The sequence below is a fragment of the Myzus persicae genome, unplaced genomic scaffold (genome assembly GCF_001856785.1).
Source record: "Myzus persicae strain clone G006 unplaced genomic scaffold, MPER_G0061.0, whole genome shotgun sequence".
NCBI lineage: Eukaryota > Metazoa > Arthropoda > Insecta > Hemiptera > Aphididae > Myzus > Myzus persicae.
The window spans coordinates 514513-534795 of NW_019101569.1; the positions used below are offsets into that span (position 1 = coordinate 514513).

Here is a 20283-nt window from a genome sequence, read left to right on the forward strand (position 1 = left end):
TGAAAAGCCGAGAACCTTTGAGACCACTTATCCGCCTCCTAACAAACAAATAAATGTAGCCACGAATAAAGATACACTTGCATCTTAATTCGTGATAGTATTGCAATTTGCAAGTTGGCGACTCCTGAAATGTCTGCAGTCTTAAAATAATATTTTTTGATTAAAAATAGCTGTTATTGGCTTATTGGCGAAATACAGGGGGAATAAGATTTATAACATTGTTGTTCGTTAAAAACATAATAAAAACAAATGTAGTTAAATCTATGTGTAAATACGTTGATATATATTTTATTATTAGGCAATCAAGGTTTATACATGTAATGTCAAATAATTGGCTGTATTATATATAATTATGATTTATTAAATTAGAAACCCACTTCACCACCACCAAAAGGTATTCAATCCGAACTCCCGAATTCCTAAGCAATGACAATCATTTAAGAATTACGATTAAGGCATATGTTGGAAGCTTGGAATTTGAACAGCGATTGTACGCCTAAATTATGATCCGTGGACGAAACAAATAACAAATTACCGTTGTTCGAGATCTCAAACAACGATCGGGATTTGAAATACTAAAATACGTAAACAAAGAAAATAATACTGAAACATAATAATATTAAGTCCATATCTGGTAGTCCGGTCTACGGATGGGATACAACGTGGTAAGTGGTAACGATATGATCGAGCCTCTTCACAAAACTGAATCATGGCCTCATTGGCCTTTGGTTTGCCAGGCTGACACTGAGAACAAGGCCTACGTAAAATGTACAACTTTTTTTGTTTAATCAATTATTTATGGGACGATGGTAAATTAGACGGAAATTATTATTTATTATATATTCTGTATATTATTCTCGTATGAATAATTAAATCGATTTTTTTATATGGTATCGAATTGGTAATTATAATTATTGATTTTTTATTGTTATTTAATATATATATTATATAATATATTGTATACTCATATACTCACTATACTTGTATACATATATATTATATATTAACCAGAATTTTTAGTTTAGGACTTTTCTACTGCGAATTATTTTACCCAGAACTCTTTTCATAGGACTTTTTACAACGATTCAACGAATAATGAAATCGCTAAATTAGTATTACGAATGTCGAATTGCAATATGTATATATATATACGATTTACTAGATAGTAGATTGCAATTTACGGAAAACACTAGCGACGCCTACCGGACAACTCAATAGGAAATAACACGAACAAATCGTAAGTTTAGTAGTAGTTGTGTCGTGTGTATCACAATTCAACCACGACACCACAGACTATCGCCACCACCAACACCACTAACCACCGCGTACAATCACTTTATCAATCAACTTCGCGATTTAATAATAATAATAATAACAAAATAAAAAATATAAGTGGACAAACGTCGCGGACACAGAGGAACAGCGTAATCTCAGAAAAATAATCTCCTTTAATGCGTTTTCGTGTGACCTAAATATAATTTTTCCAAACATTTCCCGTAAATTATCGTTTAGTCCGGCCGTGTCGACATCGCCGAAAAATGGACGTGGACAACGACCCGCTGGACCAAAACCTCTTGCGCCAGTTCAACTGTCTGTGCACGACGGACAAGGAGAATCTGGTCAAGGGTCTGCGAGAACTGATCGGCGACCAGCTAACTGAGTCCGCAGCCGTGTTCTTCCTGGAGATGAACGACTGGTAAGTTGAAATGTTTACAAACATCCATCATTATTGACAACGTCTATAGCAGAGATGGCGCGTACCAAAGACATTATCTCAAGCTATATCAGTAACACTCGCGACTGTGCAAAAAAAAAAAAAAAATACAAGGATCAACATGTAGCCCTTACGAGAAGCACCAATGCATAACATACATCTAACATTTAGTGTTTGAATGTATTGTTTTAAATCGTCTGTAGAAATCATAAAAAAAGAAAGATTTTGTAAAGCAAAGGGAATAAAATCAATCAAAACACTTTGAACTTTGGAAGTAATGGATTTGCCATCCCTGGTCTATAAGAATTTGGGTTGATGTTGTACAGTATGTTTTTCTGTTTAAACTTTAAGAAATGTCATTGTGTTAATGAGTAAAATTATATGATATACAGATAAGACTTGGGATTCTTAAGGTTACTTACAGTTGAAGTTGCCATAGTGTGTCCCGGTATGGCCGCGAATACTGGTTTCAAATATAGTGTCCATTGTCCCAATACAGTGTTTAAAGTTGGGCAATTGCCCCGAAATCAAACTTCAATAACTTATGTTAACATTTTGTCTTAATCATTCCTAGTAGAAAAACAATATTGTTTTGATTATTCATCAAGTTTATTTTATTGAGTGACAAAATCTATTTTAAAATTGTTTTCCCACTCAATGACTTTTGTATTCACTTATCGCCAATTGATAAGTTTGTCAGCGATTAATCATTTCTGCTTGTAACGTTGAGTTAGTTTTTGTGTTACGAATGTTTGTTGTAGAATCTTTGAGAGTGGTAGGTATTCTATTTCTGTAAAAAATAGTGTGTTAAACTAGTTGACCATGGAAAAGAGGTAAGAATTTTTCATTAATAACTATACACAAAATGTGCCTCAGTTTAAGTAAATTAAAATATGGCAACCCTACTTACGGAAGCTTTATTTATTGATGATTCTTTAAATTCTTATTTTACTAATTAATTGATTCACCTGAGAGACAAATCCTCTATTAGATGCCTACATGATTCTTGAGATTTTTGAATGAGAAATATAAAGAGATCATGTTTATTCTAAACTCCCTGAAGACAATACTGACAATTATTAAAATAGTAACGAATTAATGTTATGTTTATTAGGAACATGCACAGGGCTGTCGGCACATATTTTGATGTCAATAATGAAGGTGCAATACCGTCCATGTCATTGGTCAGAGATGAAAATAGTGAAAATATCCTGCAGTTGCCACCAAACCTACGGTAATGTGTTTGTTGCGCCAGCAACAGTTAATAATAAAACAATCATCATCATCTATAATATATTATTTTATACTCATATCCCATGTCCTAATTTACATGGTTGTATTCACTACAGGTTCACCAAATCTTGGGAAGTCAAGAACAATGGTCGTATGAAGTGGCCACCCGGTTGTACTCTTCAGTTCAATGGAGGAGACTCCATTTCTGTTTACACTTCGTTGCCAACAACAACACTTGAACCCGGGTGTACCATGACACTGAGCACTGATTTTATAACACCCTCTAAACCTGGATCGTACCAGTCTAAATGGCGTATGATGTTGCCAACAGGAACATATTTTGGAGGTAATTATATTTATTTTTTACCCTTCAAATCTTTCATTTGTTTTGATTTATTTTATTAATATAAATAATAACAATTGTATAACAAAACAAACAAAACACTACGCAAAAAAAATCAATTCATAGAAATTGAACTCGCTCAACTATTATTTGATACTATGATCAAAACATAAAAACAAAAAAAAAACTATTTGTATAATATTATTAACATACAATACAATGTCCCTAATTTTAAATTGTTGTTATAATTAAAATAGTTATAAAACATTCTGTAGAATGAAAGTTGTAAATACATCCTATCATACTCAATATTTGATAAACTATACAAAAAAAAATACTTTAACTGTTAAACCTAAAATTTTTGCCTTCAGAATTTTAATATTCATATACAATTTAATTTAATAGATTTTTGCTGAATAATATGAGATATTAATGAAGTATATTGATTTAATATAGATACAATTTGGACTTTAGTCCAGGTAGAAGACAATGATCCATTTCAAAATGAACTATCAAGACAGTTGGTCGAAAGCATTAATCTGGGTTCTCCAATGCAAAGCCAACCAAATGTTTTAAATCCCTTTTCTACATCACAGCAAAACCAACCGGAAAATCAAGTAAGTACTGAATAGAAAAGTTTAAATTGTAGCATACAATTCAATTTTAAAAAGTTGTAATTTTAATACCTTAACGTTTTTAAAGATAAATGTTAACATTTTATTTCAGGTTAGTGGTTAAATTATGTGGTGGTGTTAATATTTGTTTAATTGCTTATAAATTATAATATTTATTGTGCATTAACTTGTGTTATTTTTATTTTTTAAGGACACTGACCAGTCTCAAACCAATATGGAAAGTGATATATTGTGATTATAAATTTGGTGATTTGAGACTCAACTTGTTACATTATTGAACATTGGATATAATAATTTTTAATTTTGTTACAAACATTATTTTAATAATCAATGGTTTTAAATAAACCTTTAATTGCATAAAAGTAATTTAAAGGTTGAAATAAAATTATGATTTCAACATAAAATTAGTAATTAAGAAATCTATTTAATTTTTTTTTTTATTTTGTCAAATGAAATTATTTTGCAAAATCCAAGTTACATTATGTCATGATCAGGTGTCTGTTATATAAATTGTACAGTTTATATTTTATTGTTTGTCATGACAATATATATTTTTTGTTACATAACTAACTAGTTCTGTAAGTATGACTAGTTTTATTAAAATATAATAAGACATTTTTAAAAAAAAATTGAAATGTTTCACATTTTTTAAATAAAAATTATTTAATATACATAAAAAAATATGTATATTGCATACATAATGATATGTATATATTTTCATACATTATGATATTTGTGTGTATATATAAGCCTTATTTTAACAGTTCTCATAAATACATATTATTTTATTGGTTTACATTATTTATATCTTAAACAAAATAATGCCATAATAAGTACTGCTCAAACGCTTAAATTTTATTTTTTTAAGTATTTAAAAGCTGTGGACGTCTTATATAAATATTTAATTTACAATACTATGTTTACGTTGTTCAACTGTTTGAACAACGATGATGTATGCAATATGCATGTATACAACTTAAATTAATTAATATAAACTATTTTAGTAAAATATATGTTGATTGCATGCATGTATATTATGTATCCTTTTTATACAGCCATGTCCATGGATATTTTTGGGTACGGAATGTAACCGCTTAATGTAAAGTCACTAAAATTGAAATCGTCTATGGTTTTTACTTCTCTGTTGATAGTTAGTGTGGGAAATTGTTTGGGTTTCCTTTGAAGTTGTATTTTGAGTGCATCAATATGATTCAGATAAATGTGACTATCGCCCAAGGTATGAATGAATTCACCAGGCTATAACATATTTTTGAAAATAATTGAATACATCAAGGTAAATCATTATGAATAATGATAATTATAATAATAATTATCCTTACATTGTAATTTATGATAGGTATGATGTCATTGTAGTAACAACGCTAATCATTATGGGTTGCATAAACATTTAAAAAATCACTTATGATATAGTGCAGGGGTCTTCAACCTGTGGCCCTGTCATAATATGCAGCCTCCGATCACATTTGAAAGTTAGCGTGTATATTTTCTATCGCATAAAATTAAAACGGCTAAGCCATCGCTATCAGAAATATGCTATCTATATGTGTTTTAATAATAGTAATAATTTGTAATTTAAAATGTAATTATAAAAATTGTTATAATAAAACTGAATTTTTGTATAAAATACATGGTTTTACTAAGAATGCAGCCGCAAGATTATTAAAAAATAATACGTGGCCCGCAGCATAAAAAGGTTGAAGGCCCCTGATTTAGTGGCCTATAATTGGTCTATTTAATTAATACATTTTTACATCCAAGTACAGTGAGTAACTAAAAAAAAGTATCATATGTTTAATTTGAATAAGCCAATTTTTTTAGATAAAGATTCTCAAATAATTTGTATCAAATACAGTTAGATACTTACTTTTAATCCAGTGACATGGGCTATCATGTATGTAAGTAATGAATAACTGGCAATATTAAAGGGTACTCCTAGACCCATGTCAGCTGATCGTTGGTACATTTGACACGACAGATATCCATCAGCGACAAAAAACTGTACCAAACAATGACATGGTGGTAAGGCCATTTTAGGTACATCGCATGGATTCCATGCAATCATAAGCATTCGCCTATCGTCAGGGTTAGTTTTAATTGTATTGATGACGTTTTGAAGCTGATCAATACCTTTTCCTGAGTAATCTGTATGCACATCTACATATTCAGCACCATAATGACGCCATTGAAATCCATAAACTGGGCCCAAGTCACCTGAATATATTATTTTGAGTAAGTAAAACTAGCAAAAGTAGTGTGTAGTATGTATTATTATTTTTTTTTATAATATAAGAAAATAACTTCACTTAAGATTATATGAGATATGTAAATACTACACCACTCATATTATATTATAATCATAATTATTCATAAAACATTGTTGTGTCTATGTTTATATAATTATATACATCAAGATTACCTTCTTCGCGATTGGTAAGTCCAATAGAGTCTAAATATGAACGTGTGCTGTTCGCATCCCAAACTTTTACATCTTTATCAGACAATTCTTTAGAATTTGTCGAGCCTTTAATAAACCATAATAATTCTTCTACGACACCACGCCAAAACACCCTTTTTGTTGTCAACAGTGGAAAAACACCTTGTAAACAGAATGAAAAAATTTGATACAACTAATAATCATTGACAACTAATTGTATCATTTGGTATTTATATGTATTACCATCCATCAAATTGTAACGCATTTGAACGCCAAACAATGAAAGTGTGCCTACTCTAGTTCTATCCATTTTTTTGTGTCCTTTTTCTAATATTTTTCTTATATGATCCAAGTACTGTTGTTCGTCATCATTGTTCAAACTTTGTTCAACTGCTGTGTCACTCTGCAAAATGAGAAAAGGAAATGAAATCCGACCTATGCAAACACAGAAATAAAAAAGTACCATTTTTCAAAAGTATTAAAAAATTTGACGACTTCAGAGCACCAAAATAGTCAAAATAAAAAGGGAAGACGAAGACTGCACGGCTATAATCAACAATATGTAATAGCACTTAAGAGACAGGGCAACAAGTGATTAAATGTCCGTTAACGTATTATTATCAAAATCTTTAAAACCTTATCAGTTATCACATAACGAGTCGACTGTCGCCTAGACCACGGTCTTAGAAGATAATATCTTCTAAGATCGTGGAGACGTGGACTAGACGATTCACGGTTTAATATATATCCAGGGATTGGAAAGATACTCATTTGACAGTTACGTTGAAAATATTTTCGTAGGTAAACACACAGGATGGTCACCTCGAATGTTTTTTGGTATTAATGCATTTTTCTTATTTTAACATCATATTACAATTCTGGAGTTTTTATATTCGTGAAATTTTTCAAATTTAAGATTTGGTCTTGCCTTATTATTATATTTTTTTTTATTTCACTTTAAAAATGATTTTTAATAATTTCGTGTATTTTTGCACTGTTATAAAAATTTAAAATTTGAATGCTTCCCAATGTCTATTAATTTATTTTACGATTTGTATTTTTAATTCCTCTGACACCGATTATCATGCCTATGACCAGTATGACCTATATGTCTAAAAATAATTATCATTTTTAAACTACATTTTTTCTGCTTATTTTAAGTGGTTGTGATTTTGAATTTTGATTGCATATAATTTTCGTAATCAACGTCTTCTTTCTGCTGTTGTTACCAGGACCGTGAATTAGTTACATTTGCATGTTTTTTTTCGGTTAACTGTATAATAATATGGATTTAACCAAAATTTGTTTTGATTATTTTCTATTTTAAATACGAAATCGTTTTTGCATATTTTCGGGTAAAGGCATATTATAATTGCATGATTTCACGATTTCTTCTTATGAATGGTTATTTTCTTAAAATGTTTTTATATTTTTTATCTGAATACATATAACCTAAGAAATCTATAATATGATGTGTCAAATATTTCTTTTTCTCAGTTGGTATAGGACAATTGCAAGATTAACTATATAATTAAAAAAAATGTTTTTTGAAACCATTTTTAATTATTGTTTATTATTTTCAAAAGATTTTTAAGAAATAAATTGAGCATTTTTTAAATTTTAAGTGTACCTACAATTAACATTTTTAAATTTTTCAATGCATATTTTAATTCATAATTTCCCTGTTCTTAGTGCATAAATGCATGCATATTTAAAACTATTTTAGTGCATTAAATTCACAGCCCTGGTTATTACTTATATTAGTTATTACTTTTACTTCCAATCATACTTTATTGTCACAGTAAATATTAATACTGTCTACAATCTACAACTTCCTCAACTTGATAACATTTAAGGGGATGTCAGATTTTTAATGTCCCACACACAACAAAGAAAATTTATGTTTAACAGAACCAACCATTGTTATATAAATAAGTGACCAGCCCTCACTCACCACTAGTAAGAACACTAAGAACTAAAATCAATTAAGTCAATTACAATTTGATTCCAAAATCTAAATCATGTATATTAGAGTTTTATATTAAGTTACAGTTTCACCGTTAAAACTAAAAACAATATTGTGAGATGCCGGACGAAAAAATTGACTCGCCACAGTAGTGTATCTAAATGGCCTGTACGCAGAGTTCCGTGTTCTGAATAGTATAGATTTAAACACTCCGAATAATATTATGTTTCAGAATCTGAAATAAAAAATGTATTGTGTCATCTAAATTCTAAAGAATTCCAAAACTCGATAACTGATAACAATATATTATATTATAATATCTATTATCTATGGCTAAAGCCGATCGTCGTCATTCGTCGGAGACGATTCACAATTCTAATAATTTCATTGAACAAAAGAGAAATGTGTAAGGCAACAATAAACATTTGTTCACATATTTCATTCTACTCAAGTAATTTTTATAAAAAATCTCGATTTTTTCAGTTCGGGTTTAGATGAAGAAAGAAGTTCCTCGATATGGCGTCTGCACTCAAGATATGGCCTTGCAGCTATATATTACCCGAAGAGTCGATGTATGCCGTATGCGTAAGTTTAATTACCTATTCTTTTAAAGCTTACAATTTTTATTTTTAACTTATATAGATGTTGAGTAATATATGAATATTAATTTGCCGCCTGCTTGTGGTCCAACCTCAGATTAAAGTGACACCATCGTACATCAAACATCAAATTATTTTATAAATCTGGGAAAGTCGCTTTGCTGAATATTGAATATCTATAGGAAATTAAATAAGGAAATTTTAAATTTTAAATAATCTCGAATAGCTTAAAATGTACCTAACCAATGCACTCAAAATTAATGCATAAAATATTAATTATTAATATCGTGCTTGACAGTATTCAGAGAAAAGATTTAACTTGGAATTTTACAAACTATAGTTGGTATAGTCGGTATACGATAAATATAATGCATTGAGCACTGAATACCTTTATGTTAAATCTAAAAAGTAGTAATAACATTTATTTACAATAAGATTTTTATTTAATAACTCATAAAAAAATATGTTTGTACTTCGAATATTTAAACACCGCCTTAATTAATTATTAAATTAAAAAATTAAAATATTAGGCACTTTACATATTGTTGGAGATTCAATTTTAAATTATAAACTGTTGGAATTTAAATTTTAAAATTACAAACTATTTTGGTTATTGTTATACCTCATTTCATTTTCTTAATGATCAAATTTCAAGCACGGACCTCCTTGATATACAATTTTGTAATATACTATATATATCTATGGTTTTATCATATTGACGTAGTATAAATTATGATGAAATCCGTGGCGATTGTCAAAGTAGTTGCAGAGACGCAATCGATCTAAAATTTCAGTTATAAAATAGCTGCAGACATGAACAAGAAACATGAAGCGATCCGTACGGTTTTTTTTTCATAATAAATCTCAGTATTTTCAGACTTAAGTTCAGTCGTATGTCTGATTTATTCCGCAGTGCACACACAATATCAGGGATTCTGCCGAAGCCCGAAAGCGTCGATGTTTAAAGTAATTAATTTTGGTTTCATATTTTTTTGGTGCTTAAATTTATTTCTTAAATAAAAATTTAATTTCATGAAAAATATGCTACCCCTATGTAGACACATATTTTATTTCTGAGAGCAAATGCATAAAATACGAGAGATCAAATAATATACAAACGCCGCTCGTCGTCGTCGTTTTTCTGCTCCCTGATCATAGGGTAATTTTATAATTATAACCTATTTTTAAGTACTTGAAATAGACATTCATTATACGGTTTAATTAAGAAATACCCGTTATAAGTGATTACTCATAAGACACAATTTTAATTTATAAAATGATAACTTATAATTTTTTTTAAATCAAAAGTTAGCAGTTACAGGACACTATTAATTTAGGGTTGAATATATTTCATTGTTCTATTATAATATATTAATATTACATTATATTATAGTTGTATCCAAAAAACAAAAATGTTCACAGAGAAGTCAACTCACTATCCTAAAAAGTAATCACCCCGTACAAATGATTATGAAAAATATACTTTTATACTAGTATAGGTGTCTATATATAATATAATAAATAATAATGAAATAAAAATAGACACAGGCGGTCAAATATTCTAAAATTGTGTAGTTATTCACACCTGGGATTATACGAGTTAAAAAATTAAAGTCATGTAAATTTTAACTTTAAGTTTTACGGAAACCCGGTTTTTGACAAAATCAATTTTGATTTTTGATGTAACTTTAAAAAAAAAAACACCGTAGACATACATGAAATTTTTACTGTAAATTTATAACGGCGTTTTCTGTTTTCTATAAGCCATAAAATTTTGACAACAAATTTCAAAAGCGTTTGAATTTTGAATTTTGACAAAATAAGTAAAAGTCACGAAAATGTGCAAAATATTTTGAGCTAGAAATTTATAAAAATGTGTCGTTTTATTGTTTTATATCTAATTTTTTAAAACTTAATACAAGATTCCTTATAAGTTTGTCTGCCTTTACCAAAAAAAAAAAATTCTACCGGAAAGACGAATTAAATTTTTATAAGCATTTGAAGTTGAAATTTTGACGACATTGGATATTCACTCCATTTCTCATATATAGTGATTTTGACTTATTTGTTTATAATGGAAAAATCAATAATTGCAGATATTTTAAATTCACATATTTGTTTATATTTTCAATTCATATACTTAATACAATTTTACTGTTTACAAACAATTTGAATTTTGAATTTTTTAGTTTATTTAGTTTTTTTTTTCAGGAGGTTAATAAAATTTTAATAAAATATTAATTGTTAGTAAAATTGTATTTGTTGGGTAAAAAAGCTTGAAAATTCAATACAATTCTCCTGATAGATATTTATAATATTAGTTAAAAAATATTTAAAATACATAGGTACGATTTTAGTATAATGAGCATTTAAAGTTTAAATTTTAACAAAATTCACATCAAATTGTACACATAATTTTATAATTTAATATTTTTGAAATATTCAACTTTTGTAGGTTAGAGTTACTGTTACTGTTAGAGTATTCTGTTACTAAAAAATCAAAAAAATATCACAGATTTTTTATGTTCAAATGTGAATTAAATTAAAGATTCAATTGCAAAGAATAATGATTTATGTTATTTTGTTGTAAATTAAAAATATTATTCGTGGGTACTTGAAACCTTTAAAGTATATAATATAATAGCGTATATAGTACATAATGATATTCGTCAGTGAAAATTTGCCAAATGTTGAATACAATGTCATATTATGCAGTGTGAAATGTGTTGACGTGAGTGTTTCAAAGACTTAGTTGTATAGCAGAAAACATATGGTATGTACTTTTTATTTATCAGTAGATTTATTTAATATTGTTAAATGATCAGAGTTTGTGTTGCCTCCAACTTTTCAATTTAATTGTGTTGTAACTACTGGTATAACGCTATTCCAGATATCGATAAAATTATGATAAAAATTATGAAATTGGTCAGGTATGAAATTTATTTTATTTTTTATTTTAAATTTATTTTTGTAATATTTAAATATTTTTACCGATTATCAGGTATACGGTGACCTGTAGGCACTATAGAGACTGTGTGTGAGAGAGAGAAAGAGTGGTAGTGAGATGGAAAAAAGGGGGGAGTAGAGAGAGAAAGAATGAAATGTGAAGGAGAAAGACTGAGTGAGAAAAGGTGGATGGGGGGGGGGGGAAGGGAGAGAGAGTGAGACTTGTAGGGAGGGTGAATAGGAAGTGTGGAGGTAGAATAGTTATGTTAACAATGTAGAATATTTAGGAAAGGTTCTTGAATTGCCAAGGCCACTAGACCAATCAGCTGAAAAACTACCAAGTGATAGGTTGAAAACCTTGACTTATGGGATAGAATAAAAAGATCGGTAGAGGATGTCAGAGCACTATTTGTTTGCTCCCTGTATCCCACGCACAACAAAGAAATTAATATATCAGAACCAACCATATATTGTTACTTTAATAATGGTTGGTTCTGCTAAACATAAATTTGCTTTGTTACGCGTGGGACATAAAAAGCAAGCAAATGGTGCGTAGACATCCTCTCAATATTGTCATAAAGTTGGACAAAAATTAAGAAAAGACGTATTTTTATGTCAAACCATCGTTTTTTGATCTCTTTTACCCTCGCGTCAGAACCAACCCAATGTAGTATGTTGTTACTATTAATATTAAAAATATATATATAAATACATTATAATTTATAATAATTCTAAAATATAAAATTAAAAATCAAGTCGAAAATCTGTAAAATTTTGACAGTTGACATGAACTGTGATTGAAATATTAAATACGGAAGTATGATAGAAAGTAATAGTAATATATTTCTTATATGCATTTCTAGTTTTTATGAGGGGGTGTACTGCTAATGAGAAAATGTTTTTCCACTACTCAGTGTCTCCGTTCATATAATTTTAAATACCACCGTATAACAAATGAACTATTTGTCCGAAATTTGATTACTATAATCTCCATAAGTATTCCAAAAAATTGTTTGATTTAGAATATAAAAATAAAAAATAATGAAACAATGATCTTGTTTTACATTAAATTTATCACGCCATATAAAATAACTTTAACAACAATTTTTTTCATTTTGTGACCCTAGTTACACTTCATTTATAATAATTAGGCAATTTTTACCCTTTTAATAATTTTTGGAAATTTGTTTTTTCAATAGAAATCAGACAAAAATAGTATATTGAAATGATATTTTATTAAAAAAACATTTGTCAAAGATAAAAAATAATGATATATAAAAAATAATATCAAAATATGTTCAATAAACATGTAACATGCTTAATAAAAGGTAACAGATTTTAGTTACCTAATAATAAATTAATCACAGCACATTGTTTAACGTAGATGAATGATAAAATTATATTTATACATTACTCTAAGAAATTAAATTAAATAACTAGCCCTATTATAGTAATTTGTTGGGATCAGAGAAAAACTGTAGTTAGGCCCTATAACCTTGGCATGGTTGAAACACTATTCGTAAGCCGATACCTGACGTATAGCAATAGGAAATATAATAATATAAATAATAATATGTATTACCAATAACTAATACAAAATAATAAGAATACAGTTGGGGCTTGGTGTGGCGCGGTGATTGGCTGAAGTACCTAATGGGTGTCAATCATCGGCCGGCGTAGCTAGCATTCGGATGGGTGACCACCTGGGTGTTTAGTGACGAATCCTAGTTCTACATACACACGGGTTACTCGAACCCAACCGTGACCTCTACAAAAGATGCTGTTAGACATAGTGCACGGTTTATTTACAATCAAATTGGCATACAAAATAATATGTTATATACAATTAATACAAAATAAAAAGAATGCAGTTGGGGCTTGGTGTGGCGCAGTGATTGGCTGGAGTCCCTAATGGGTGTCAATCATCGACCGGCGTAGCTAGCATCTGGATGGGTGACCACCTGGGTGTTTAGTGACGAATCCTAGCTCCACATATACATGTGTTACTTAAACACAACCGTGACCCTTAGAAAAAATGCTAATTGTCATAGTTTCCGATGCTTTAGACAAAAAAAAACAAATTGTTTGTATTAATAAAACAAATAAGTTTAATAGAATCGTTGAAAATTACGATTATTTTAGTCGGTTATTGGCAGTGGAAGGGGTTAGGTTAGGTTATTAATGTATCATCCAGATAATGCAATAATGAATTTTTACATAACATATGAAGCTTAAATAATTAATAAAAAGATGTTGCTTTAAGAAAGACGTTCACCTGAATGCGTGGTCTCCAATTGTTCAAATGCGTCTTACAAGTATGAAGCATATCAAATTTTAGTTAAGCAGTTATCATTCATCTTCATTGATTCCAAATAATAATAATCACTCTAATATTAAAACTTTCATTGCTACATGAGATCTGCTGACATCGATAAGCACTTGTAACACGGGGCCAACAAATCACATGCTTATAAAATATTAATACTAACTAGTTACTTCTTAAACGTACATCCAATCATACTTTCAAGTTGAAGCCCATATACAAGTCTTTATCGCTATTCCCATATATTGTGTGCTTCAAGTTGTTTGAAGTTGTAATAATTAAACAAAAAAGGTTCAACTTAATATTCAAATTCATTGACCGAAAATCATACTCAAAACAATAAGTTCAATAAACAATGATTTTTTTGAAACCACTTACTATATTCCAAAGTTCATAAAATGTAAATAACAAAAAATCAACTTAAATAAGATATAAATTTAAAAAATGTTAAAGGGAGCATAGGTTCTCGCAGGAAAATGCATTTTAAGAATCATAAAATAAAAAAAAAGTTCAACTTGATAAGCGGACAAAAAATAGAAAACCAAATAAGGATCTTTTTATTCTAAGAGTCCCACTTAACCCTATATTAGTCGCGCGCCAATCGGGGGTGATTAAACTAGCACCCCCCACACTGCCCAACTCGCGAGACTATGCTGTTAAGACAGAGGGTTAAATAAGTCATAAAAAGGTTAGTACGCCTAAGGGCTATGGATAGTTGAAGCTGTGGTGATGATAGTAGGCTAGACAGCTAGTGGTAGTATATAATCATCCCTGGTCGAGTGCATAGCAATGATCTTTTCCTACTAACTACCAAGGTATTCGATATTGTACAAGCATAACAAAAAAGAAAATATTTAAATATTACCAAGATAAATTAGAACCTAATTAACCATCATAATTTGTATATATAGTTTTAAAGCCAGTCGGCTAGCGTTGTATCACACAAAATTATAAAAACTGATTTAAAAATTCTAATGTATCAAAAAATATAACGAAATGTTAATTAAGAAATAATAATGAGAGTTGACGGTATGAGGAGTTATTGTGAGGTTTTCAGTATTTATTTATTCATTAGTTTTGACTTAAAATATGGTTTAGTGTAATAAAAAATTATATTGTCTTAGTATTCCCAATATGTTTTCTTCTCACTTCTTTCCACATTGCACTTAATCTATTTTTTTCCAAAACATTTACTAAGAACAAAACAAAAATATAAATATTATTATATTTGAATTTTTTGTATACTTTTTCAAAATGTATGCTAGTTATAGTTTGAAACACAATATAATTTTAATTCAACATTAAATTATTTAAGTAAAACATAGCTTTAACATAAAAGAGCCCTTATTAGACCCCTTTCACTTAAATTTTTTGTATCCATAGTAACATTCATTCAATTAACACATTATTTTATTGTACTAAGGGAAAGTCGATAGAACTCTGATCATATTTTTTCACATTTTTTACTGATATTGTAGACTGCAGTCATTAATATTTGTTTTTAATATACATTTTTTTATTTGATTCTTAAAATTCATTGGCCTGCTGGCGCCCATGCCCCTCTTCCCATTTTTATTTTTAAATTTAAATTCTATCAAATTTTTTAAAAATTTTTTTTTATTTTGATTCTTATAATTCATTTGCCTGCTGGCGCCCATGATCCCCTTCAAATTTTTTTTTTCTATAATTTAACTCTAGTTCAATTTTTTAAAAACATTTTTTAAACTATGATATAAGTTAGTACCTTATAAAAATTCATTGTTTCATGATCTACATATTGAAAATAAAGCTAAGAGCTTAGGAATAGGTACTGATATTGTAGACTGCAGTCTTTTTAATGTAAATTTTTTTTTTTTGATTCTTATAATTCATTTGCCTGCGGGCGCCCATGACTCCCTTCCCATTTTTATTTTTAAATTTAAATTCTATCAATTTTTTTTTGAATTTTTTTAAATTTTTTTTCTTATAATTCATTTGCCTGCGGGCGCCCATGATCCCCTTCAATTTTTTTTCCAATTAAATTAACCCAAGTTCAATTTTTTGAAAACATTTTTCAAATTATGCAACCTTATAAAAATTCATTGTTTCATTATCTTATTATTGAAAATAAAGCTATGAGTTTAGCCATAGTGATATTGTAGACTGCAGTCATTAATATTTGTTTTTAATGTACATTTTTTTATTTGATTCTTAAAATTCATTTGACTGCGGGCCTTCATGCCCCCCTTCCCATTTTTATTTTTAAATTAAACTCTAGTTCAATTTTTTAAAAACATTTTTTTAATTTTGATAGCAAATTAGTACCTTATAAAAATGCATTGTTTCATTATCTAATTATTGAAAATAAAGCTATGAGATTAGGAATACCGATATTGTAGATTGCAGCCTTTAATATTTGTTTTTAATGTACCCACATTTTTTCATTAATTTTTTTCATTTGATTCTTAAAATTCATTTGCCTGCGCCTACCTGTAATGTCGATGGGTAGCGAAATAAAAACCAAATATGAAAAATAATTTTTATTTTTCTCAAAATGGCCACTCAAAGCGTATTCCATTTGATTGCAACGGAAATGTATAATATTATTACTACCATGAACTAAGAATCATTGACCTTATGCAGTCAACTTGCGATTTAACGAAATTTGATATAACGAATAAAACTAGCGGTCCCTTGAAAATATCGCGGTATAACGAACAAATGTAATGTAATTTGGTCCCCTTGATGTAGTTGATTATTTGTCTAGTAGTACAGTCAACTCGCGATATAACGAATTTCAAGGGACCAAGAAAAAAATTCGTTATATCGAAAGTTCGTTACATCGAAATTCGTTATATCAAGAGAATATACCAATTGAATTCGTTATGACGATATTTAAAGAGATTGTACATATTTATTTAAAAATTGTATTATTCGTATACATATGTATAAAATATATGAGTCATAAAAGTATGTATTTATTCGACATAAGTCTTATCTTAATTGCGATACTGTACTTGAGTGTCCTATCGCATCAGAAAAACTTCGTAATCTATTATGTGGTAATACCAACATACTTAATTTTATATATCTTTCATAGAGTTATACACTAGATACATGTATATTATCTTAATTAAAATTAAAAATTCGTAATAAAAAGCTCCAAATTTATAAAAATTCGTTACATCTCGAGAGTTTTGATCAAAAACGCTTCGCTACATCGAGGGGACCAAAATACATTACATTTGTTCGTTATACCGCGATATTTTCAAGGGACCGGTAGTTTTATTCATTATATCGAGATTTTCGCTATATCGAATTTCGTTAAATCGCGAGTTGACTGTGCAAGGTAACTGTCTAGTTTCTAGTAAAAAGTTTATATACTTAGAAGACTTCTTAGTTCATGATTATTATTAATAGTATTATTATCAATATATCATTGTTCAAAAAATATGAAAACAGTCAGCCATGTTTTTTGTATAACAGTATTTTATGTTTTATTCATTAAAAAGTTGACTGTTTTTAAGAAAAAGACGGTTTTGATATTTAAGCTTGAGAATTAAAATTGTTCATACTTCCAAACGATAGTATTAATATTATTATCGTATGGTATAATATGCAAGCAGTACAAACTAGATACATATATATTATATAGATAAAAATAATTCACAAACAATAAAACAATATTAAACAGTAAAAATTAATGCTATGGGTAACTTTTCCATGTGGTAATTTAGTTAAGTAGTCTAAAGTTGGATGTCAAGTGCCCTGATCCATTTGACCGCGTTGCTTTATGCATTGTGGAGTTCTTCCACTGTCCCGTTAAATGCATGGAGGGGGCAATCACTTATAACATGGGAGATGGACTGTAAAGAGTGGCCACACGCCACAGTCACAGCCTGGACTATCTCTCATTTTCCATTTATGTATAGCATCTCTCCGGAGCGACCATGTCCTGTACGTAGGCGATTGAGTGTTACCCACTCTAATCGGGGTAAATGTTGTCCAGGAACTAGAGTATCCAGGCTTTTGATTAGGCTATAATTGTCTATGGCAGAATTCTGCCATTCTAGTTTCCATTCATCCATACCGTCATACTGGTTATCAATGAGTCTGGTTGTAGTTAGATAAGCAGGTTTTCTAAATTTAAGCCTAGGATTCCCGTTTAACGTGTATTGATGTAATGGAAAGGAACTATTTGAAGAATATTTTGACCATTCTCTGCATGCAGCCATTTTATTTATTTTATTTTATTTTATTATTAGTTATACGGGCTTAGCCCTTTTTGACATTACAATGTATATTTTATATCGTGATATAAATTTATACAATAAGAAAAGACTAAATTAAATGTATACAGCTTACATTAATATGAAATACAATTATCTGATGACAATAAAAACTTAAACATTAAAACCATAACTTTAAGGTTCATAGGTCTTGCTTCAGGTTTCTCTTTTTTAGTAGAAAAATTCCATTGCATCATTTTCACCGTATCAATGAACAATCTCCCAATTCCAATGAAAAACTCTTTTAAAATATAGGCGTACTGTTCAATTCAAAAAACACGTGGATATTTCATCTCACGTCTATCCGGAAGGACTCACTTATAAGAATGAATATCCTAAAACGTCTGGCACACTAGCTCAGCATGCTACTAGTTTGTATTGCCGTGTATTAAATTTGTATGTAGCATGTAGGTACATTATCAAAGTAGGACAGATGATGATATATAATACATATTATTATTATATACATACTGTTTATATTCGTTTTGAAGTGCTACATAAGACATAGTATGGAAACAAACAAATATACTTTACTGCCCTGCCTATTATTTTAATTTTTTTTTAAACACTTGTTTTTTATAGTTAAAATTATGATACAAAAATTGCTTTTTCGAAACTATTATTTTAAGGAGTTGTAGCTATTTCGAATTTACTTTTGTAATTAGGTTATACTGAAGACTATAAAGAGCTATTAAAGAGCTACTAAAGAGATACCAAAAAAAGTATGAGCACAGTTTTTTTGTATAGTCATTTTAAGTTCAAATTTCGATGAAATTACATATAACCAAGAATGACGATTTTAGTTATTTTGTTGTAATTAAAAAATAGTATTCGTGGGTAGGTACTTGAAACTACCAAAATATATTCTTATATTCAAATATGATGATTTAATTTTAATAATAATTCAACTTATCGACTATCGTATTAATAATAAAAATATAAAAATAATATAAAATATCCTATTCGGGATAACTGTTTCCGCTCAGAATTATTTTTTCGTATATTATAATATTATATCATCGGATTCAAATTTAACACCATCCATTACAGTGACCCATGGGTGTATTTGTAAATTGTAACCTTCTGTACAGTAGAGTGACACATAATTACCCGTTTTTCATTTTGTTAACAATGATACCATGATTGACAACTACTATGAATTATATATTTTTTTTAACAACAATTATATAAATATTTTTCGTATGCGTTAGGCACATTATTTTCAACAATACCGCAGCGATTATATCGTCACGGATTTTCTTACTCCCTTCCTCTCGCCAGGTGACTTGAGAACAACAGACTTTAACATCTCAGCGGTTATTGGGATCCTCCCAGACACTTTCTCAACTTTCGCTGTCGGGGATTTGCTTAATCTCTTCCTCTCGCCAGGTGGCTTGAGAACAACAGACTTTAGAATCTCAGTGGTAATTGGGATCCTCCCATACACTTTCTCAACTTTCGCTGTCGAGGAAGAGCTTGATTTGTGTGAATCCGATTTTTTCGGAGTATTCTGAGATAACGGTGCCGGGGGTGCGGGTGGCAGTGGTTGACAAAATACACTAGTCGACGGGGGTGCAGGTGGCGGCGGAGGCACAAATGCACTTGGCGCCGGGGGTGCAGGTGGCGATGGAGGCAAAACTGCTCCACTCGGCCCGGGTTTTGCCATTGGTGCCATATCATAATAAGATGGAGCTGCAGCTGGTTCGCCGTAACAGCGGTTATCGGGAGGAAACATTCCAGTGGACCCGAAGGATTGTGGTCTAGTCCACTCCAACGAACGATGTGAATAGTTCATACCGAT

The 20283-nt window shown here is 29.5% G+C and overlaps 3 protein-coding genes across 3 annotated transcripts in view; 1 reads left to right on the forward strand and 2 right to left on the reverse strand.

Moving 5' to 3' along the window:
• The first annotated feature begins 1253 nt into the window (after positions 1–1253).
• On the forward strand, positions 1254–4554 carry LOC111029703 (uncharacterized protein C6orf106 homolog). The gene is made up of 5 exons (XM_022308829.1): positions 1254–1696; positions 2829–2948; positions 3064–3293; positions 3747–3907; positions 4116–4554. Exons 1-5 carry the CDS (start codon positions 1539–1541, stop codon positions 4158–4160), a joined length of 714 nt encoding a protein of 237 aa, XP_022164521.1. The 5' UTR covers positions 1254–1538; the 3' UTR covers positions 4161–4554.
• Positions 4555–4757: 203 nt separating this feature from the next.
• Positions 4758–6992, reverse strand: LOC111029705 (thymidylate synthase). Its single transcript, XM_022308833.1, has 5 exons — positions 6844–6992; positions 6624–6783; positions 6363–6542; positions 5811–6157; positions 4758–5182 (listed from the first exon to the last, which is right to left on the reverse strand). Exons 1-5 carry the CDS (start codon positions 6844–6846, stop codon positions 4973–4975), a joined length of 900 nt encoding a protein of 299 aa, XP_022164525.1. The 5' UTR covers positions 6847–6992; the 3' UTR covers positions 4758–4972.
• A 12730-nt stretch (positions 6993–19722) lies between these two features.
• LOC111029684 (arp2/3 complex-activating protein rickA-like) overlaps positions 19723–20283 on the reverse strand; it is a 7014-nt gene continuing 6453 nt past the window's right edge. Inside the window, exon 6 of the mRNA XM_022308801.1 lies at positions 19723–20283. Within this exon, the coding sequence (XP_022164493.1) occupies positions 19723–20283 (561 nt within the window).